Raw genomic sequence first — 23213 nt, forward strand, 5'->3', positions numbered from 1 at the left:
GGGGGGCGGGGAGGAAGGAGAGTAGATGTAAGGCGAACAGAGACAGAGGCTGGGCCTTCTACTGGCTGCCATTGCTCCTCCACAGAGAAAAAGAAGTCGCTCCTTAGAAGTAGAAGCAGCAAGGCTAGACCAGAGGGCCGCAAAGGCAGAGGGACACCAGGTCATCCTGGATCGCTGGACGCGTGTTGGAGGCTGCGTTGGGGAGAGCTCCATCATGCAGACAGCGATGCTGGACTCTGGAAAGAGGGGACCCGACCAGAGGCAGTCATGGAAGAGGTTAATTAAAATGCCACACCCTCGACTCTTTCCTCTCACTGACTCCTTGGGCTACGAAATGAAATGACGCATTGACACACAATTCAGTGAGGCCAAGTTCGTGGAGAGGAGGCTCTCAGTGGGCCCTCTGTCTGGAGAGACTCCCCACGCAGGATGGGGTGCGTGGAAATTCCACCCGCGCCATGTCCCTAGAGGCAACAGAAGTCAGAAGACAAGCTTGCTCCTGGGCAGGGGGTGACACCGTGCAAGGCACTCCCCTGCCACAGCTCACGTCGTCCCTGTGAGCACCTGCACCAACCCCAGCAGGGCCACACCTGTCACCACGACCTCACACACCACGGAAGCCCCAGAGCCTTCTCGACTCCTCTGAGTGAAAGATGGAGGCCCAGGCACCCGGCTCAGGGACCGACGAGGACTCTGGCTACATTCAGCTCACTTTGCCAGGTCTTCTGCTGCTGTCCCCTCAGGGGCAGCTGCTGTACGCGCAGGCCAGCAGTGTCCCAGAAGAGGTCCCACCCTCCTGTCACCCTCCCTCCCGTTGCTTCTGCAGGTTCAAGAGGAAACCAGTCCCTGGCGCTGGGGCTGCCTGAGGGCTGCCCTGGGCAGTGGGAACCTCTGTGGATCCAACAGGGTGCGTCCACATGGCTTCACTAGGTGGCAGCAAGTCCTCTCCTTTTAAAGAGACTTGACGGGTGGAGGTGAGGAGCTTCTGCTGGGAAGTGGTGCTCACAGCCAGGGCACGTGGCCAGCGTTCCCTGCGACACGCTGTGCCTGTGGCACTGGTGGCCGGGAGTCACCTGCCATTCTTTCACCTCCAGTCGCACTTCTGCTTGGACCCGCGGCGCAGGGAGCGAGTCCCCCAGGCTCAGCATGCTGCAGAAGCTCCAGGGAGCCCACTTCCCCAGGCAGCTGTGAGGCCCCTCTGCCCGCCTCCTTCCCTTCCACACTCGCATCTCCTCTCTCTGCAGGACGGTGGGATCCATCAACAGACGTAAACATGTTCATCCCGTCACGATGACGCTTTCCCCAGGGGCCCTCCAGGGAGTGGCTGGTTCCCAGCCAGTCAATGATGGAAGGGTGGCTTACTAGAAGTCTGGACTCCACCTAGGGACGCAGGGTACACAGCAGTAGCGCAGATTTGCTCCCCTGAGCCTGGGTGGACTGTGGGATGGGGCAAAGCATAGGTGCTCAGCATCAAGGTCAAGGTCCCAGGAAGCCACAGTGTGGGAATCTGCCCCATGGGCACCAAAGTCACCCGGGATGGTGGCAGATGTTGGGTTCAAGGGAAGGAGCGTGCCTGGTGCTGGCTGAACCTGGGGCAGTGAGCAGGATGTGACATCACTAAGCAGAACAGGACTGGGAGCCCTGGAAGGCATGCACAGGAGCGTGTGAGCCAGGTGCCCGTGGGCACCAGGAGTGTGCTCTCGCTCCCCCGGGGCCCGCTGTTCATGTGGGAGGGCTGCTGAGACCCCTGAAGGCTGGGACAGGCAGTGGACACAGGAGAGGCCACGAGTGGCCAATGGGGTGAGGAGCAGGTTTGCTGGGGGTTGAAGACCCGGCACAGGGAGGTCCTGGAGGAAGGGGGCACAGGAATGGACCTGGAGACAGGAAAGAGCAGCAGTGTGGCTGGCTGAGTGGAAGGGGATAGGAGGAGGCTTCGGAGCCCTGTTCAGCTCAGGCCTTCCCCCACAGGACGTGGGAGCCCCTGGAAGACTCTGAGCTGAGGGCCGAGTGCCCACCCAGTTTGCTTCTTTGCATGTAGGTTTTGGTGACAAACAGGGACAAAAGCAGGAAAACTATTTAGGAGCTGTTGTGATCATCTGAGTGGGAGATTGAGCCACAGTAAGCAAGCACAAGTGGCTGTCAGCATGAAGTGATTGGATTCTCGCAGTGTTTTGAGACAGAATCAACTGACTTTGGTGATAATTGGACTCAGCGTGTAAGAGAAATGCCAAGGAAGACATTAATGAATAAGTCTTGTGTCCTGTGTTTAGTTCAATTTTGCAAATGTTTGTTTTCTACTCTGCGTCTCTGGCTGCGTATGAGGCACGGCACCAGCAGGATGCAGGCCTCCCTGCCAAGAGCCTGTGCTCTGGAAAGAGACGGACATGCCAATAAAGACACAGACCCACATTAAGTCTAACGATCAAAGTGTGCCCGAGTTCTGACAGTGGGGCTGCCACTGTCACCGTGAGACTGGGATGGAAGTCATTCTGCCGGTGATGGACGGAGGAGGGTTTCCTGGGTGTTCGGAGGGGGGTGGGGCGCTCCGGGAGAGGGTCCTGCAGGAGGGAGGCCCCAGGAGGGAGGCTGGAAGCACACTGGGTTGGCTGGGATGACCAGCACAGTGGGGAAGAAACGGCGCTGGGTGGAGCGGATCATGGTGGGTTTTGGGGCCCCGATCCTTCCTGGACCTTGCTTGAAAGACAGCAGGGACAGGTTTTGTGCTTTGAGGCAAACCTCTCACCACATTGCCCCGGCTGGCCTCCAGCTCCTGGCTCAAGTGATCTTCTGCCTCAGCCTCCCAAGTCGATGGGTCTACAGGTGCATGGCTACACCTGGCTCGGAGAAGGTTTCCAATAGGGATTCTTGTGATCAGAATAAGTTTTATAAACTTATAAAACTTAAAAATAATAGACTCATTAAACTTATAAGCTCAGTCTGGCAGCATGTGGAAGTAGTCAGAGGAGAAGGGAGAGGTGAGAAACAGCTGGAGGTCACTGTGACCGTGGCAGCCAGGGGGTGGCACCTGCCTGTAATCCCAGCACAACAGGAAGATCAGGAGTTCAGGGCCAGACTCAGCCACCTAGGGAGACCCCCGACAGGGCTGGGGATGAAGTTCAGAGGTGATCCCCAGTACCAAAAAAAATAAAAAAGCTGAGAGCCTGAATGGAGTCTAGTGCAGAGAGTGGAGGAGGGACTGGGGGCTGGGGACCGAGTGGTGAAGTGAATGAGGAGGGAGCAGAGTCCCGCAGGCCGGGACGCCGTCCCATCCACCAGAGCCAGGAGTCTTGGGAAAGTGAAGGCCTTGGAAGAGGAAGGAAGTGGTGGGGTGGGTCCGGTCATGTGGGCGTGGAGGGCTCCAGAGGTGGAGATGTGTGTGGAGATTTCAGAGAGCCTGGGTGGACTGTGGGACGGGGCAAAGCATAGGTGCTCAGCATCAAGGTCAAGGTCCCAGGAAGCCACAGTGTGGGAATCTGCCCCACGGGCACCAAAGTCACCCGGGATGGTGGCAGATGTTGGGTTCAAGGGAAGGAGCGTGCCTGGTGCTGGCTGAACCTGGGGCAGTGAGCAGGATGTGACATCACTAAGCAGAACAGGACTGGGAGCCCTGGAAGGCGTGCACAGGAGCGTGTGAGCCAGGTGCCCGTGGGCACCAGGAGTGTGCTCTCGCTCCCCCGGGGCCCGCTGTTCATGTGGGAGGGCTGCTGAGACCCCCGAAGGCTGGGACAGGCGGTGGACAGTGTGTGTCAGTGGTCATAGGCAAGGAGAGAAGCTCGTCTTCACCAAGGACTTGTAAAGTCACCTGCTCCAGAAACCAAGAGCTGTCTTTTCTGTTCCACCAAGACTACTGCATTAAGGTTTCCAGGGAATCACAACAGACGGTTGTACTGACCGCATAGTATTTAATATGATCAGATCTTAAATAAGAAGACAGGAGCATAAACAATTAAAATGAAATATATAATAAATAATCATTAAGTTATAAAGTACATAGTTTATATTAAAACTAAATTCTCAGATGCAAATGTAAATACAGAAGAGCAATAATATAGAATAATAATGCTACAATTTTATACAAGAGTCCAGAGAAGACAGTTTCAGCTAAAATAGTCAAAATTCAGATTAATTTTCCTTGAAATCCAGGACCTACAGCAGAGTTTCCCCTCTGTGCCTTTCCTCTCAGGACCTTTTTCTGTTCCTACAAATGGTGTTGGGATCACGCTGAGCACCGGAGCATCAGGCTCTGCTGGAGTGGCGCTGCGAGACTGGTCCCTGCTCCTGCAGGAGCGCCCAGAACTCGAGAGACTCACGTGGCCACAGCTCTGCAGAAGAGAGCAGCCCCTGGGGACTGAGTCCAGCACCCTGGATGTACACAAGGAAGTGGAAACCCTCCAAGTCAATCAGTGCCCACGGATGCAGGTGTCCCGGGTCACTGTCCCCAGGTGAGCGGTGGTGTCCAGGTTCTCCTCCGTCCCTTCTGGACGGGCTTCCTGGAGGTGGCACTGCAGAGGGCAGCACTGCCTCTCCTGGCGCTGGGGCTGTGCTGAGCCTGAAGGTCGAGGTCCTCAGCCAGCCCCCCGAGAGTCCTGCTCACCTTTAGAGTGAAGAGCCTGGCCCAAAGGGCTAGGACAGATCTTTAACAGTAAACACACCAAAATAAATACATTAAATAGAACATCACAATGTCAAGAAGTCAGCAAGTATAAAGCCTGAAGCCCAAACACAGTCTGGGTCTTTCCCGCGCTCCAGGGGGGCTGCATCCCTGGCCCCTGCCAGCTCTTGGCTCTGCCCAGCAGCCTGGGTGGCACCCCGGAGGCTCAGCAGGCTGCTGTGGCCATCCCAGGCCACGCTCCCACAGTCCCTCGGATAGCATATTCTAAAGGCTTAAAAAAGTGACTCATTTCTGACGATAAAGCACTTCAAGGAGCTTTCAGTAAATAACCATGCTGGACGCACCTTTCCAATCTGAATCTGTCTGGAAAACACTTTCAAGTGGACAAGTTTTCTTCTCAGAGTGTAAGGCACTCCCACCTCCTGCTCTCGCATGCTCAGAGCCACTGAACAATAAGAAATTCTCAAATAGCTTATACCAGTCTAGCGAAAATTTTATTTTTCTAGAGTTTTTAACTTGCTATTTAAACACACTCTGCTGAAATCAATATGAAAGATCAGTTGGAGCAGATATCTTGTTTTTACGACTCTTGACCAAAAGATTGGGAAGTTTACCGGGAAGCCTGAGACAGGCCTCCGGCCACTTTGTCTCCTAGCTTTGAGTTTGTGTCAGTGACTGAATTTGTCTTCTCCAAAGCGAACACTGAGTCTCTAACATGAGAAACCTGTTCTGAAGTATATTCATCACATAAGTTTCATTTTAAAAAGAAGAAAGCAAAGATGGAGGAAGGAGACCTCTGGAGTTACTGGGTCCCTTGTAGTATGACCGCACCATCTGAGAGCCAGGAGACGGCCTCAACCCTCCATCCCAGAAGGCCACCAGTGCCTGTCCCTCTGCAGATCTCACTTGACATGTTTGCAAACCTCAAAGGCCAAGTATATTTCATAAATACATTCATAACTATAGAATTTAAATATTTTTGACAAAACTATAAAAAAGCAAGATTTTTTCGGTCCCCATCTGGTAAATCTGTCCCTGATACATAAATAAGTTACATATTTATTTGTTAGGCACTTTGAAATAAAACGTAAACTCTTCAGATATGCATTTTTACACATTCAGTTTACATTTCCTTAAAAGAATACAGATTTCAACTTTTCATTTTGATCCTATGCTTCTCTATGTTCAGCTTGAATGAAGGCATGCACTTTTAAGGTCTGGTCATGACAGAACCCATTCTTGTGGTAATTAACACTAAAGTTAACGGAAGATCAATAAATTTTTGAGGAGCATTTTTGGTTTTGGTTAACAATTTTAGCCTTCTCCATCAGCCAAGGACTGTCACAGTTGGGCAGTGAGATAAAGTAAAAATGCAGAAGCCATAGAAACCCATGACCTGGGAAGTCAGACTCCTGGCCCTGAAGTACTGCGTACTAATTTGGGGAATGATCCTAGCTTTGCACACTTACTGAGGTCTTTTCCCACACCAATGGACTGCACTTCTGCTCTCAGAGTACCAAGAAGTGAGTCCGACTGCTGTTGGAGTGTGTGATGTAGTGCCCAGCTCCAAGTCGGGTCTCCAGGAACCTTCTTCTGCCTCGAGTCTAGGGAAGATGCTGGTGGACCATCTGTGGAGAGAGTGTGCCGTGAGTGCTCCACCTGAGAAGCACTTGGTGAGACGCAGACCAAGGACAGCCGCAGGGTGATTTAAGGAAGATACCTTTTGGAGAAGCGACTTCAGTCCTTCCAGAAATTCCCTAGGTGGTTTCTTCTCGTAGGAGTCACATGAAGGGCATGTCTAGAAATCAGGGAAAAGCAACATTCTTCCTTAAAACTCCTTCCTACTGAATAAAGTGATTATTTAAAATGTATTTTTCCAGCCAGGCTTGATGGCACATGCCTGTAATCCCAGTGGGTCAGGAGGCTGAGGAAGGAGGATCATGGGTTCAAAGCCAGCCTCAGCAACTCAGCAAGGTCATAAGCAACTCAGCAAGACCCTGTCTCTAAATAAAATATTTTTTAAAAACGGCTGGGGATGTGGCTCAATAGTTAAGTGCTCCCCCGGGTTCAATTCCTGGTACAAAAACAAAACAAAAATAAAAAATCTGGGAAAGTACATAGAATTGTTCTGAAAGTAACAATGGTAAAAATCACTTATAATCCTGTTCCTGGGAAAGTCTGCAATGTCTGGCATATCTCCCCCAGTGTTGTTTAAGATTTTTGTTTTTACTTTGCTTTTATGTTACACTGGTTGATAATCTGCTTTTTTTCCCCTAACACATCACAAGAATTTCCTAGGTGTTACATAGTCTTCAAAAGTATTAAATATAATGGTTACTTTGTATTCCAACAAAGAATGAAATTATTACCATTTTTGGACACCTAGGTAGCTTCTAATTTTTCCCTTTGGTAAGCAATACTTCAAAAACCACCTCTGTAAATCATTTTTCATAGATATCTTATTTAGTTTATTTGATAAATTTCTAGAAGTAGAATAACTAAATTAAAGACTAATAATTTCAAGGCTTTTGATATACATTGTAAAATAATTGCATGTCTTTTCACTTGCAGTATTCTTATTATTGGGAAAATAATGATAAACAAATTCTCATTTAATTGGAAAAAAAATAAGATTTCCTTGTTTTAACATGCATTTGATGGCTGGGAGATTGAACGTAAGTCCTGCCTGCTCCCACTCCTCCCTCCCTCCCTTCCTTCCTAGCTCTGGATTTACATTCTATTCTTCTTCCAGGTGTAGCATGGTATTTAAGCCCCTGGGTGCCAGTTTCATGTAGTGACAACATCTGGCTGAGAGACATGAGTAAGTCATTCTGACAACTATTTGTGGCACCTGGTGAGTCTCTTAACTTCTTGAGTAGGTCTCACTCTCTTCCTCTGTAAAATGAAGGTGCTTAACTGGATAGTTCCAAGTTCAGTGCTGAAGTGTTGGGTTTTAAAGCCACGCCCAGCTCCTTTCATTCTGAGGAAAGTTTTAAAGGGCTATTTTCACATGGCAACCTGGCCAAGCAGTCAAAGGAAATAAGAATCATTTTGATAGTGTCATTAAGATTTCACTTGAAGCACGTGGGGAATTTCTTGAGGAGGGGGACTTAATAACAAAATTTTAGAGTAACTTATTTTATGTGGTTTCCACTGGTTGAGATGAATGCTAGTTACTCATGTTCTTGAGTATTACCATTGCCCATGAGTTGGCATAAGAAGATATACACAAAAAGACTTGGGTATCTGAAAAACCAGGGATGTGGAAATTCCCCAGCCAAGCAATGGGGTACACCTTTTTAAGTTCAATACTGACTCTGCTACTGTTCAGGATGAAAATGTTCTTTAAGAGAGAAGAGCAAAGTTTAAGATAATCTTGATCTCCTGCAGGCTGTCCCTTTTCTTGTCAGAAAGCTAGGATTCAGCTCCCATGAACAAGAGCACAAGCTATATGTGGCCATATATAACAGGAGGAAAATGCTTCTTAGTGTCTAAGTCACAGTTGGATGCTCTTCCTAAGGACTCGCCTCAGGAAGCTACATGAACATAGTCCAGCTACTAGAGACTAGCAGCAAATTCTAACTGGGTTTCTGGGCACTTTTGAGGTCTTGAAAGAAGCAAGCTACTTCTCAAAATGTACCACATGTGACAAGGTGTCACTAGAGCCCTAGAGGTTCCAGCTGTGAGGGAGAGAGAGAGTGTGTGTGTGTGTGCACCATGTAACAGACATATTGCATTGTAGTTAACAAATACAAATGGGATAGGTGACAAGTGACAGTCTTACTGGAATGAGTTCCTGTTCTCTGCTTGCATTTGTAGAAGGTACTCTCCTCTTCAGGTTTTTGATGAATAAACTGATCCTCGTTCCGTTGTCTCCTGGGTCTGCTGGCTTGAGTTGGCCAGCAAACTTCTGAAAGCACAGCAAAGCTGACTGCTCACAGCGTCCCTGAAAGAGAACCAATTTGCACAGACGTTAGGGAAGTCATCACAATGCTGAGAGTGACTCTCCCGGCCTCTCCTTCCACCTGTACCAGTGTGCGTAGGGTCACACTTATCTTAACAGAGCAGGAAGGGCTGAGTGCACCACCTCTGAATCGTTGGCCAGAGAAGACAGAGGTGCCTGGGTGTAAATTTCCCCTTGTGCTGGGAAGAAGGAACAGTTTCTGCCTTGCCGAGACAGGAGAGGAGAGCCTCCCTTTTCCATGGCTCTTTATTCTTCGTGCCACACTGAGGTACATACTGAGGTCTGGCTGGTAGGAGGGCTGGTGGGAGGCAGGTGGCCAGGGAGCGTTCGTTTGGTTTAAGAGCACGGCTGCTCCATTATGAGGCTCCGAGTTGCTCTGTGGCTTTGGTACATTACACTGCAGTCTGGTTTGCCAGCTGTCCCTCTGGGAGATCCACAGAGCATCTCTCAGTGGTGGGCTGTAAGCAGCTTTCCACCCTGTGCAGCGATGGCCCCAGGTCTTGCTGATAGGAGATGCACTTAGCACTGATTTTGCAGCCCACAGGTGAGTGGCTGAGTGAAAGCCCACATTTGGGAAGGGAAGTGGGTTCCTATCTCTGAGGACATATTCGAAGATTCCTATCCTTCCCGAGGCTATGCATGGCTTTTCTAAAATCCTGTTCACATCCTCGGGTAAGTTAGGGTAGGATTCCAAACCAACAAACCAATCACACTGCCGAGAATAGTATTTGAGATTTGCCCAACCGATGGGAGTAGGACCATTCCTTAGAAGACAGAATAGGGCTAAGGACATAGCTCAGTGGCGGAGCACTTGCCTAGCAGTAGAGGCCCAGGGTCCATCACTAGCACCATAGGAAGGAAGGAAGGAGATAAAAGTAGTGTCTCCCACTATAGAACAAGGACTCAACTTGGCCAAATGACTAGAGAAGAAGCCAGAATCTTAACAATCAAACCAGAAGAGGAATGGAACTCCTTGGGAGAGCAACTCTTAAGTCCACTCCCCAAAGCACACGGATGCTGACCTAGGAAGGGCCTGTACCTGGGTCCCTTCTGTCCAGGCTACCTGTTTTCCTTTAGCCCGTGCATGCGATGCTGTTTCCCCCCAAAGTGCCACATCTTGGTCTTGCTAATGCACATGGAAGCCACAGCCTTCTATCCAGAAACCTCCAGAAAAAGGCATGGGCAGTGCAGGACAACATTCCCTGCATCAGCTCAGGGCAGTCAGCTGGAAGCAGCCCGAGCCTGCTTTGCATTTTCCAGCCCATGTGCGCACCCCACATGGATGTTGATTAATAACACGCATCTCTAAGTCACAAACCCCCAGTTTCGCTTTGCATATGTGGCCACAAGCCGAGAACCTGCTTATCTGGTTTCCTTATACCAGGCCGGGTTGCCTTTCATCCGGCAAGGTGGTGTCCTTTCCAATTTTGCCAAAATGCTTATTTAATAGAAACTATTTATAAATGTTAATTATAGCACTTTTTTTTCCTTGAAAACCACATGTTCATGTTTGTTGAAGTTTTTTTCTTTTCTCTTCTTTTTGACCACAACCGGCTTAACTTACTGGAAAAAAATAATATTCATATTTAAAGAGATAAATTTTCCAGCTGAAACTGAAAACACTAACTGCTTCATCCGTGATGATCTGAGAAACCAGCATTTCTCACAGGGGCCTGTTTTGCTGAGTTAACATTTTCATTTGTATGTTGAAACCAAATTAGGTTCCAAAGAAGTACAGGGGTCCTACGGGACCAGTGCCCCTGTGACAATATCACCAGGAATGATCAAGACCAATGGTCAAAACTTTTAACCCTAAGAAAGGCTTTCTGAGAGCCCCTGTCATTAGAAGAAGATGGTACATGGGTGCCCAGGCTGGTGCTGATGGGGCTGCGTCTCCCAGCCCTCCCTGTCCACCTGTGTGGACAGATACTGTGTTCGCTTTGTTGTCCTGTCCTGCAAGCAGCAGAGCTGTCCCTGGCAAAGTGCGGTCTAGACAACTAACCGCTGGGTCTCACCTCAGGAGCACGCCAGAGCAGCCTCAGGAAGGAAAAGAAATGAGAACCTGCCCTGCCACCTGCCCAGAGGTGTGCAGGCCAGGGAGGTGGACCTAGATCCAGGCAGCCTCCGGTGCCCTGGCCTCAGGAGTCCTGGGCCAGCCCAAGTCCCTGCACAGCACCTCTGGGGGCATCCCTGCTGCTCTCCTTCTCTGGGCCTGGGTGACAGCAAAGTCCTGGGGAAGGTTTTGTTCCCTGGGCCATCAATACTGGAAAGCGTGAGGAGCTCCCTGGTCCCACCTTGGTTTTGCAGACTAGAGGGAATGAAGGGAGTTAGAAGCAGGAGTGGAACCCACCCCACTCAGGCCGGGAAGCAGCCAGGAGCTGCTTTTGCAAAAAGCTCACTTTGTTTCGCAATTGAATATTTGGAAGCATTTGCCTCCTCAGAGCCTACTTTTAGACTTATTAGTTTTTTTTTGTTTTTCTTCTTCTTCTTTTGCCAAGAAAGCCATGCTCATTTGTGGCAGGCAGCCTCGCTCCCTGGGAAGATCACCTCTGTCCCCCCCACAAACTGAGCTTGTATCAGGGTTTGCAACAGCAGCACCACAGACATCCTGGACCACTTTGGGCTGTCAGAGCTGTCCAATGCACTCCACTGAGCAGCGTCCTGTCCTCTAACTACCAGAGGCGGCGGCACCCTCCCTGCCAGCCCCAGTCCTGCCAACCCCAAATTTCTCTGGACAATGTCAAAGGTCCCTTGGGGGCAAAATCACCACTACTGGAGGACCCCTGGTTATTCGACTGAAGGAAGAAGGAGAGAGAGAGGGGGGAGAGAAACCTGGAGGGGCCAGTTAGAAATCCTTGCTGAGCACTATTACATAAATGCACTTTTACGGCCCTATTTTCAGTAAATTTCTAAATTCTGTTACAGGCCCTGCTTTGGGGCTGGCCCTGAAAAACTTGGCCTCAACTCTCTTCTTCCTTCCTGAACTTTTCAGCCAGTGAACTTAAAGATCTCAGGTGCACACGACTCCCCTGTATCGTAGAAAGCAGAGCTTGACCAGATTATCGACAGCTCTGGTATTGCTGAGACAAAACCCGCTCTTTTAGATGTAAGATAAAAATGTCTTTCAGTGGAGCAGGGACAAGGAGGGAATGGCAGGTGCGGGACTAGGAGGTGTGGGCGCGTGTGCATGTGTGGAAACATCACCTTGATCCACTAATGTGTACAATGGATATGCACTAATAATCATAATGGAAAGATTAAAAAATGAAAGTGGCTATGAAAAATTTAAACTTTAGAAATCATTCATTAACACAACATATAAAGGAATTACCCATTGGATGAGTTTAAGTTAGAAAATGGGCTATTTTCCTATTTTGCAAGTTGAAGAGTGCAGCTAGGAAACTCTGGGAAGAACAGGAATCCTAGTCAAACAAGGCGCACAAGATGCTGAAAAACGCATGTATTGATACTTAGACCCTTGAATTAAGAAGTATTCCTAATTATGCTACTTTCGTTTTAGATGCTACTTAGTAAAAAATGACCTAGTAAATATGAGAGTAGCTAGGTTCCGAGCTGGAGAGTGAATTTTAGAGAAAAGCAATAGTTGTGACTCATTCACTTTCTAAAGTTTTACACAGTCATTTACGATAACTGTTTTCTTTGCAATGCCTCCTAGTAAATCTGCCCCTTTGTAGTGTCCTAATTACTGGTAGCACTTTCACAGTTATCCTAATTTATGCAATTAAAGGTTGGTGACAATGAATGTCAGAAGCCAGCAGACCACACTGAAGAGGTTACCGGGAACAGACCAGTAGACACTGCTCTTGAACGAGCTGCCTGGCCGCTTCTCCCTGGGACTCGGATTTGAAGGGCTGAAGAGATGGACTAAGTTTTTGAAAATGGTCCTTTCAAAAGACCCCACCGAGGGCCAAGGTACGTGTGAATTATACTTCAAGGGAGGGCTGGGGCTTCCGCAGCGCTGTCCCTCACACGGTCCCTGTAATCTAATTCTTGCTATCTTTTTACTTATTTATTTCTAGTTTATTATTTAAAGGGGAATTCCTCTCCTTCTGGGAAGAATTGTGTCTGTGTTCCCTAAATGAGATTACAGAGAAGACTGAAGAATCTCCATGCCCAAGGGCCCTGAAATGTAGCTACGTGTTCCTTGTACAGAAGCTTTCTTTTCCAGTTTTATCATTCTGTCTTACAAAACTACTTAAGAGTACTCTTAGAGATACTTGAATATAGACATTTGTTTTATAAGAAACATAATGTAGCAGTTTGTTGGTAAATCATGACTATTTGAACAAAATAGAAATAAGTATTTTACCAATTATTAAAAGCCCAGATACATTGAAATTAAGTGTATTCCCAAATAACCATTATAATGCCTTTCTTATTGGATTAAAAACATATCACATATATTTTCAGAAATAAATTCAACAGGTCTTACCTTCACATCTTGTGGAGCTGGCAGAAGTTCAGGCTCCTAGAGAGAAAAAGAAATCAATTCCAATTTACACTTGTAAGTTGAAAGCCTGCTTGTACACTACCTACAAAATGCCATTCAACGCTGCGGGGTGCATGGGCTCTTACCAAGTTATTCACATATTTTTTCAGCTGGTCAACTGTGTGTATAAGGTGACGCATTCTAATCATGAGGCGACGATCTTGCCCTTGGGAGCTTGAGTTATGGGCCACTGTCCCCAGAAGGATGACCATCAGACAGAGAAGCATCCTCTCCATGTGGCCAGGGTGGGGTCCCCTCGGTGCAACAGGAGGGCAGGAGCCTTCTGCTCACTTGAGTGTGACTGGGGACGGGCTGTCAGGGAGCCCTTTTATTCCCCCTCAGGGAGAGGCCAGGCCCTCCCAGTGAGCCTGGAAATCTCTCTAGAATGGATGAATGTGAGTAACTCGATTTTCTTTTCCACTGGCTAGGTATACGTGTGCATGTAATAGTGCGTGGGGGCAGGGATCGCTGGAGTGAACGAAATGTGCCCCGTCTGCACCTTACACAGGAAAAAGACAGAAATGGGTGAATTCCAATTTTCAGCTTGAACCAAGAGAGTGTGTGCTAAATGGCAGGTACTGTGATACTTCAAAGAGGTAAACAAAAACACTTTGATCTCTTTTCCTCTGCACCCCTGGTATCTGACCTGTCCCCTCTAACAGTCATAAGGGTACTTCAATAATGAGTAAAGTGGAGTGAGTACCTACTGGCAGGACTTTTTTTTAGGTAGACTATGTCTTTGACTGAAATCACCCTGTATTCCATCATAAGGGGAGGAGGGAAGACTACCTTTTAGGAAATTTTAAATAAAGGGGGTGTTTTCCTAACTTGCCGGAATATTTTAGGTTTTTATCAGGTTTGAAGGGCTAAAAATAGAATTGGCTCCCAATTCTTCATTAAGCAACAGTAATGTTGGCTTCTGACATTTTATTTAGCAATCTGATTTATAAATACCATGAGTGATTCTAATATTCTATAGAAAATGTATTCCCCCTGATCAAGATATCATTATACCATTAAAATAAGCAACCACAGGGCCGGGGTTGTGGCTCAGTGGTAGAGCGCTCGCCTGGCATGTGTGAGGCCCTGGGTGTGATCCTCAGCACCACATAAAAATAAATAAATAAAATAGAAAGGTACAAAAAAGGCACCCACAAATTCTTCTATTGTCTCTCTCTTCTCTATGACGCAGCAGTTAATTGAGTGACAGATGCTGATTCTCGGTCTTATCCAAGTCAAACAATAGTTTAAACAGCGACATTGGCAGTGCTGAGAAATGGTGCTTTCTTGGAGGGCAGTGTCTGCCACTTCTGTTAGATGTTGTCCCCTGTGGGTGTGAGCACACAATCCTAACTGTGTCTGTGACCAGGGGGAGGCCAGCACAGGCTGCCCCTCCAGAAAAGGTTCGCCATCCCCTCTCCTCTGCCTTTCTTGTCCCTGTGACTCTACCCATTTGAGAAAGTTGAATATAATATTCTAGCCTAAGAAAGCCTTGTTCCACAATCAGGTCGGTCTTAAAACTAACCCTGGGTATAGATGTTATTTATCCACCTATTGGTCATCTAGGTTGTTACACACTTACTTGCAGCCATACTTTATTCTAGAATGTTATGTAACCAAGATAAATGGGAGTTTGTACTTCATTGGTTCTGGGGGTTGACTATGGATTTTTTTTTTATTCTAGAATATCTAGAATATACAGGTTTGGTGTTACAGTAGATGAAAACTTTTCCAACATGATCAGGAAGTTCTTCTCATAAACATCACACTCTGTAGGGGTTCTGGGAGAACTCACTAATCCATATAGACTTGGGATCGCCGCACGGCCCCATGTCTGTGCACGCCTTCCTCATCTGCCCACGCAGACGACCGTCTCCACCAAGACTCTCCACCAGTGCCTCCCTCCGTGCTAGACGCCCACCTCCTGGGACCTCCCCGCCTCTCTCCAGTCCCTCAACTAAGGTACCAGGGATCCCAGGGCCAGTCCAGAATTTTGACCCAAGACCCAAGGGTCAGAACTTCTGCAGTACTGCCTCCCACCAAGATGTCCTTGTCCTAACCCTGGGTACCAGTGAATGTGTCACTTTACATGACAAAAGGGATGCTGCTGTGATTAAGTCAAGACTCCCAGATGGGGAGGGCTTCATGGGCTGTCCCATGAGCCAAGGTGCTCACTGTGCTCACGGAAGGAAGGAAGGAAGGAAGGAAGGAAGGAAGGAGGGAAGGAAGGAAGGAGGGAAGGAAGGAAGGAGGGAAGGAAGGAAGGAAGGAGGGAAGGAAGGAAGGAAAGAGGGAAGGAAGGAAAGAGGGAAGGAAGGAGGGAAGGAGGGAGGGAGGGAAGGAGGGAGGGAGGGAGGAGGGAAGGAGGGAAGGAGGGAAGGTCAAGGTCTAGAGGAGCTGTGACAACAGGAGCAGGTGGCGGTGGCCTCTGGGAGCCGCAGGGCCAGGGGCAGACCCCAGGTTTCTGCAGGGCCAGCCCGCCCATCCCGACTCAGCCCTGCAGAGCTTCTCGTGGACCTCCGGCCCTCAGCACCATGAGGTGGTCCGTCTGTGGCGACACTTGTGGGATGGGGCTACTCCTGGAGAAGACAGGAGCCAGCCAGCAGTGTTCTGTGGGGGCTCTGGAGGGCGCAGGCCAGGGGACAAGGACAGGTGAAGAGGAGAGAGAAGCCAGACTAGTGTGGCTGCAGCATGCTGTGGGCTTCAGGGGTCAGGGCACCTGGGGACCACTGGGGGTCAGAATGCATGGGGACTTTCCAGGGGTCAGGGTACATGGGAACTACTGGGGGTCAGGGTGTGTGGGGACTATCTAGGGCCAGGTACATGGGTCTGTCCAGGGGTGAGGGTGCATGGGGACTGTCCAGGGGTCAGGCACATGAGGACTCTCCAGGGGTCGGGACACATGGGGACCACTGGGGGTCAGGGTGTGTGGGGACTGTCCAGGGGTCAGGGCACCTGGGGACTACTGGGAGTCAGATGTGGGGGGACTACTGGAGTTCAGGGTGTGTGGGACTATCTAGGGCCAGGTACATGGGGACTCTTAAGGGATTAGAGTGCGTGGGGACCATCAAGGGTTCAGGTGCATGGGAACCATCAAGGGGTCAGGGTTAGTGGGGACCATTTAGGTATGTGTGGGGACCATCCAGGGGTCAGATGCATGGGTACTGTCCAGGGCTGGTGCATGGGGCTGTCCAGGAAGCCCTGAGTGTCTCAGTCAGGATGCAGCATGTTTCAAGGTCCCTTAGCCCACTTTGCCTATCATTTGAACTTGTCACCATGTTGAGATGGACCTTACATCAGGACCAGGAGGCACAGATGTAGCTGAGTCACCGAGGCTAGGAAGGCTGTTCTCTGCTTACAAATATCAAGCCTGTTGCTGTCCGTCCAGCCCCATTTCACCAGTGTCTAGTGGCTGTTTACTGTTGATGGTCTGGATGCATCAGTCTGCTATAGCACCTGCTTTTCAAATGCGAGTTCGTCCTAATGGGACAAACGCCTCAAGGAATAGTTTGAGCATAAATTGAGCATGAGTTTGAACGTCGTGTTCTCTTACGTGCAGGTGGTGCAAAGAGCTTCAGGTGGCTGAACAAGTCAAGTGAGAACACACAAGCTACACACACTCCTCAGACGTGCACCGGTCACCACGGAGGCTCTGAGTGTCACAAGCCACACCCATCCACATCGCTGTCACTGTTTTCCATCCTAGAGAAGCCTCCTTAACGGCCTCTCGATGGCTCACCCACTGCAGCCCTCCTATCCCCGTCTCGGTGAGCCACGACAGGTCTTTCTCTAGGCACACACAGCAGCGTGTGTGCAGCTCTTAACCACTGAGCGTGTCCAAACGGTTAGGTTCCTGTCTTCTTTTTCAGTGTCACTGATAAAGTTTCTGATTGCCGTGCCCTAACCTCATTTTCCCCATGAGCCTGTGGTTTTTGTTGTGTGAGTTTGTACAGTGCAGTGATTTTCACAAACACACATGTCAGAATGAAGCAGAACTGACTGTGCTTCATCTGCAAGTATCAAGTTGAGCCCAATCAGCAACTGTTTATATCCAGGTCACAAGCGAGACTAGGATACAGGATTCATTTTTAAGGAAGGGGAAAAAGGGGATGGGGAAGGAAGAGAAAATGAAAAGTGCACTTTCTCAGTTTTGCATGTGGCCCACCCAAGCCCAGGCTATGTGAAAACCTTTGCCCTCAGCACGGGGCACAGGGGAGTATCTTGGCATCTGTGGACCCCAGGGTCATAAATGTGTTCAGAGGTCCATGAGCCTCCCAAAATCATGTGCAGAATCTTGTGTTTCCTTTTGAAAGGAGAGAAAAAGCTTCAATTCCATCAGCTGTCTAGCAACCACCATTTTTATTTTCCAGCCTCCAGAGGCCCGAGTCACTGCAGGCCTTATTAGTTCAACTCAGGCCTCAAGGTGCATGGGAGAGGCTGAGGGGCCGAAGGAGGCCGCCCCAGAGGCCCACACATTGCTCTTCCTTCACTCCCGGTCACGAGCACCTTGCATGCGGCTGAGTTTCGCCAGGTGTGCTCTTTCCAGGACAGCAAGGCCATCGCTGTGGGGGCTTAAGAAACTTCAGTCTTCTTTCCCAAGGATTCACGGACATGCTGCAAGATTTTTTTTTCCCCCTGGTCCTGGGGTTAGGACCCAAGGCCCTGAGCCACATCTCCAGCCCTCAAAAATTTCCTTTAATGGCCTGTACTTATAGATGCCTGGTCAGGGCATCGGCAGGGCCAGGGAGCTGAAGGAGAGCTTCCAGCCAGGGGCAGGGCTGAGCGAGGCAGGAAAGGCCTGGTGTCCAGCAAGGGGTGGCTTGCACGGGGAAGCTGCCCTGCAGCCAGCCTTCCTTCCATCTCCAAGTCCCACTCACCTTTCTGCTTTCGTCTGCTCTGCCTGCCCCTGGGGAGGGTTACCTGTTCTCCATGGTGACCTCTGGGGAAGGAGGTCTGCTGAGCTTCGAGTGCTAACCATGGGCAGACAAGTGGCTCATCTCTGGGCTGTTGAACCTTGGGTGGGTGGCCATTTTTTTCCCAAGAAGAAGTTTCACTAGAATAATTCAAGGTCATTTTTCCACTTTCCAAGGATGTTCAGGTAGCCACTGGAATATTTTACCTGTTTGGCTTGAGGGAGGAAAACCAAGGAGAAGAGTCCCAAGGATTCGCCGAGGTGCCTTGGAGAGACCACCCAGACACTCCTGGAGCTTGTCTCCCTCCCCTGAACTCAATGCACCGCTGATGTCACTGACTTGCATCGTTTTCTAGAACACGTGCAGGTGATGTATTGATGGCCCATGTATGTACTTAGCAAGGGCTATGCCTCCCGAGATTCCAGACATAAAGATCCCGAATCACGACTGCACATCCTCATAGCAGGTTATTTCTTTCCGTCCCAGGGTCTTCCCTCTTAGGATAACTCCAAGAAGGCCAATGAGTTATGGAGAACCAAGGGTCAGTTCCAATCATTGTGGTCAGTGGAAAGCCCAAGCCTTGGGCCACAGCACTCCCTTGCTCTGTGGCTGAGGCCCTTGGGCCCTGCAGGGTGGGGTCTGAAGGTCAGTGTGCTGAGGGGCAGGTGCTCACTGCCCCTGCTCCCCCCACAGTGGCTTTTCTGAGGAAGCTTCTGGACTTGATTCTAACATGCTAGGAGCCTATGGCACTGGCCAGGGAGGCTGGAGACAGAGTGCTTCACACCAGACCACCAGGAGACAGAGAGCTGGAAGGTCCACACTGCTCGACCCAGGCCCACTGCACCGCCAGCCTCTCCCACCTCCCGTTTCTACCAGTGCTATTCTCTCTAACTCCAGCCTGTCCCTCGAGGTCCTGCTCTGGGGCCAGGGTAGCTGCAAGTTGGGGCAGGCTTGGCCCTGAAACACCCAACATGTGGTCATGGAAGGACAGCAGCCCAGCAGCGGGGATGGGTGAGTCCTCCTGCAAGGAGTCCACTGAGCCCCCACTAGCCAAGGGTGGAGCCCCTCCTGGCCTTTCTCGAAAGGCCACAGCAGGGTCTTCCTGGGGGGGAGTCCACAGGAGAAGGCACTCACATTCAAGATCAGAGTTCTGTTTCCAGGAGTGAGGATTCTCTTTGAGAAACTGCTGTTCCTCATCTGTTTAGATGTGTCAAGAAACAAAGAATTCAAAATGTACAAATAAGTGAAAAGGCAGAATATAAAATTCATCCCTGTTCTTCCTTAATTTTTGCTTCCTAGGGGACTCCCGAGAGTTTACCGTATGTCATCCTAGACGGTTTCCTAGGTGCATAAAACAACGAAGGAATAGATGGGCAGAGATTGATGGAAACAGAATCATATGTGGAGACAGGGACATGTAGAGATAAAGGGACATCAGGGTGGAGACATGGACAATGCGTGTTCTTTACATAAAGTCTTGATCTTTCCTGTTGAAGCCTGTCACTGTCCCTTTGCTCTCAGCCTGGTCAGGGCGGGTGTCCACAGCGTGCTCCCACACTGGCCAGCTCATGTCGATGTCTGCATTAGCGTTCTGTGGCGTGGCTGGACCATGAATTGTCCATTCAGGACCCACTGGTGAGCATGTAGATCGTCTCCATTTTTGTTCACCTCTAACAATGCTGCAACGACCATCATTAGAGATGTGTTTCTATGCGTATATATACATCATCGATATTTTAAATGTTGGCCAGTAAATTAGGAGGAAAAAAAAAAAAAGCAGTGCCCTGTCAGGGGCTTGTCTCCCTGTGACTGACATTAGGTCTGGTGTGTTGCCATCAGGGTTTCTTTTTCTGTGAAGAGCCTCCTTCCTATTCTTTGATCCCATATTTAGCTGTTTCTCCTGGCTCTCGAGGGCTCTTTTCCTACTAAAGGCAGGGAAACATATCCAACTACTCTTTCTATGGCATCTTTTGCCATATGGAGGTTTCAAGTTTTTATGCCATTACAAATGAGAACCTTCTGTTTTCTGTCGTGGGCCCCAGTTTAATATAAAAACCATCTAACTTCCAAAAAGACAGATGGCAGTGTTTGGTTGCTGCAGCTCTTGAGTGAGGAATTCCAGTGCCAAGGAGTCAGGATGGATTCCGGAGAGATTTTAGATGATTACACTTAATTCGTCTCAAAACTAGCCACACACATTTTTATTTTGTTCTGTTTCTGTGCTGGGGCTTGAAGCTGGTGCCTGGTGCATACTAGGCTTGTGTTCTACCACTGAGCTTCAACCCCGGCCCCTACGCACGTTTTTTGAAATATGATAATACATATGTGGTTGAAGACGGTTCACTCAGTTTATAGACAACGTCGTGTGCTGCAGAGGATTCCCGGGCCCTGAACACCATTGCTGCAGAACAAAGACTAGGTGTGATATGTAAGTTTTACACACAACAGAGCCAAACTTGTGCCCTACTCTGAGGGACAAGGCACTCTGGAATCCTGAAACGGTGTATAGGTCTGTTGTTTTCTTGCAGTTTGGGGTTTTTCGTTTCATTGAACTTGAATTCTTGAAGCATGGATTTTCCAGGTCCGGGGTACACGGTAGCTCCGTAAACCACAGGGACCCATAACAAGGTGCAGGAGAGGGAAGCAGCCTCTGAGACTTGTGCTGGGCTGCAGGGCTGTTCTGAAGTCAGCTTTTAAGTTGAGAAATCATTAGGCCTGACCTTCTGCTGCCTACAAGGGGACGAGGAAGCCCCTTCAGAGGAAAGACTTCGACCACTCAAAAGGCCACAGCATGGACATGGGTGCCGTGGTCATCTTTCTTTCCTCTCCTCATCTAGGAGACCGAAGCCCAGAGAAGACAAGTGACCACTGAGGTGATGGGGATGCTGCCTGCAGAGTCCGACCACTGCTGTCCTCACGGGATCTGCCCCCACTGCCACGTCAGGGGTTAGAGCCACTGTGCAGAGACCCCATGAAGGGACTGGACCCCAATCAAGGTGTTCCCTGACGCAGGGTTTGTGGTGAGGAGAGAAGTTGATTTTTGCAACATTGTTTCTGGTGATATCCAAAATCTAAACTGTGTATCTGGTTTGTGTTCATGAACTGACCAGTCCAGCACCCCTCTCGCCTCTACTCTGCCGAGGAACTACCTGGCCCAGTGTAAGACCTGGTAGTAATTTTCTAGTATTTTATGTTCATAAAAGAGAAAGAAATGAATAGACTCCTGCAATAACTTGGTCCTTGAATGGTATGGACAAAGCCTACCAGGAACTCGACTATCTTGACCACGTAAAGGCCAGAACGTGGCTTAGTCCTGGGCTCTGGTCCAGCTGCGTCTTTGTCCTGCTGCCGGAAGCCTGTCGGGAAGGAGGGCAGCAGGACGCTCCCCTCTGCCCCAGCTGTCATCCAGAATTTAAAAGTTCTCTGCAGGGACACAGCACAGAGAAAGAAGGGAACCGAGGAAGAGGACAGCAGCGTGCTTACAAAGGGAACCCGCGGGCCATGCATCTGCAGATGCCCAGAGGGGCGGCGACGTCCCTGGACACCCTACTTGCTCACCACAGCTCGTGTCGCGTATTCGTCAAAAGCCATCCTGCTACTTCCACAGTCAGGATACGCGTCACCCAGGAGTGCCATGAGGGGACAGGGACTGCACCTCTGCCCTCCGTGGCGTGCACCACCCAGCCCGTAGGACCTGGACCTGATGCTGCTGCTGTGTTCAAAGAGTGGTCTTTTTGGTGCTGGGGATCTAGCCTAGGGCTGCGCGTGTGCTGAGCTCTGCACCCTGGGCGATGCATGTCCCTGATGTTCAGGTCAACACGTGGACCTGACCACAGGAGGGTAAGGCTGAAGGTGGCTGAGGGAGGTGGACAGTGCCCTCTGTGAACGAGGACAGCCACCTGTCGCCCCCTGGGAACGCCGGCCTCAGCCTCCTGCCTGGGTCTCTTCCTGTGCTGCTCTATGCCGCTCTGGTCTGTTCCTCCTTCCTCTTTACCAGACTTCTCCTCTTTCCTTTGCGTTTCTTTGTTTTCCTGCACCCTAGTTTGTTTCTTCTCAAATCCCCACACTGTGAAGCCAAATTACACTTTAATTGCAGTCTTTTACAGGTGAAGCTTTCTGGTTGCTACTTTATGTTTGCTGAAGGTAAATGAATGGAACTCTAAGGACAGAGAGAGTCTTTTTAAATGACCTGATCCTTTTACAGAAAAACAAATAATATCATTGGCTTCTCCTGATTTAGAGGCAAATGATATTTGGTTTTCTGCAGAAGTCGGGGAGCTTTGTAAGAAGGCAACATCAGCTTAGCGGGGGGAGCAGATGCCTTGGAAAATCACTCACCTTCTGAACCTCTAAGGAGGAGGTGTCTTTAGGAAGCCTTCTCTGGCCTTTGTTAGCTTCCATGTCTGAAGCTCTCTGGGTGTTACTATTGGCCCTGAGAGGGAGCAGGGCCGGGCATCCAACATCTGTGCCACACACCAGACCCAAGGCATTCTAGAAGGTTCCACCAGGGAGGAAGCTCTTTGCCCCATTCTGTGTGGGATCCAGCATAGAGTATTGCTCTTTTTCACTTACCTGCTGGGTCCTGACTGACCCAGGAAGAGAAGGCTGTGATAGGCTTACACTCCCTATGAGCTCATAGTTGATACACAAAAATAGTTAATCAAATTTATTATTGTAGAGGCTTCCTGGGCCAGAACTGAGTGAGGGTTTCAAGAAAAAGATATTAGAATCCAAAGTCCCTGTCAAGCTGGGTGTGGTGGCACACACTGTAATCCTACCAACTTGGGAGGCTGAATCAGGAGGATCACAAGTTCAAAGCCAGCCTCAGCAACTTAATGAGGACCCAAGAAACTTAGCGAGAACCTGTCTCAAAAAATTAAAAAAAAAAAAAAGAACTGGGATGTAGCTCAATGGTAAGTGCCCCTGGGTCTAATCACTGGCACCAAAAAATCACAACAAAAAAAAAGTCCTTGCCAGACACGGTGGCACATGCCTGTAATCATAACTGCCCAGGAGGCTGAGGCACGAGGACGCAAGTTTAAGGCCAACCTGGGCAATTTAACAAAGCCCTGTCTCAAAATAAAAGTAAAAAGGGTTGAGGATATAGCTCAGTGGTAGAGCACTCTTGGGCTCAATCCCTAGAATCAAAAAGGAAGGAAGGAAGGAAGGAAGGAAGGAAGGAAGGAAGGAAGGAAGGAGGGAGGGAGGGAGGAA

The 23213-nt window shown here is 49.4% G+C and overlaps 1 protein-coding gene across 1 annotated transcript; it reads right to left on the reverse strand.

The window, feature by feature from the left end:
* Positions 1–3995: 3995 nt before the first annotated feature.
* Positions 3996–13533, reverse strand: Il21 (interleukin 21). The gene is made up of 5 exons (XM_015479008.2): positions 13173–13533; positions 13030–13065; positions 8397–8558; positions 6333–6410; positions 3996–6240 (listed from the first exon to the last, which is right to left on the reverse strand). Exons 1-5 carry the CDS (start codon positions 13320–13322, stop codon positions 6217–6219), a joined length of 450 nt encoding a protein of 149 aa, XP_015334494.1. The 5' UTR covers positions 13323–13533; the 3' UTR covers positions 3996–6216.
* Between the last annotated feature and the right edge of the window lie 9680 nt (positions 13534–23213).

The sequence above is a fragment of the Marmota marmota genome, unplaced genomic scaffold (genome assembly GCF_001458135.2).
Source record: "Marmota marmota marmota unplaced genomic scaffold, marMar, whole genome shotgun sequence".
Classification (NCBI taxonomy): Eukaryota; Metazoa; Chordata; class Mammalia; order Rodentia; family Sciuridae; genus Marmota; species Marmota marmota.

Excerpts from the sequence above, each read along its gene's own strand:
- Il21 (XM_015479008.2), bottom strand. The coding sequence starts at position 13,322 with ATGGAGAGGATGCTTCTCTGTCTGATGGTCATCCTTCTGGGGACAGTG. Across the intron at positions 13,066-13,172 it reads AAAAATATGTGAATAACTTG|GAGCCTGAACTTCTGCCAGC; the intron begins GTAAGAGCCCAT and ends TTTTCTCTCTAG. Across the intron at positions 6,411-8,396 it reads GAGAACAGGAACTCATTCCA|ACATGCCCTTCATGTGACTC; the intron begins GTAAGACTGTCA and ends CCTGATTTCTAG.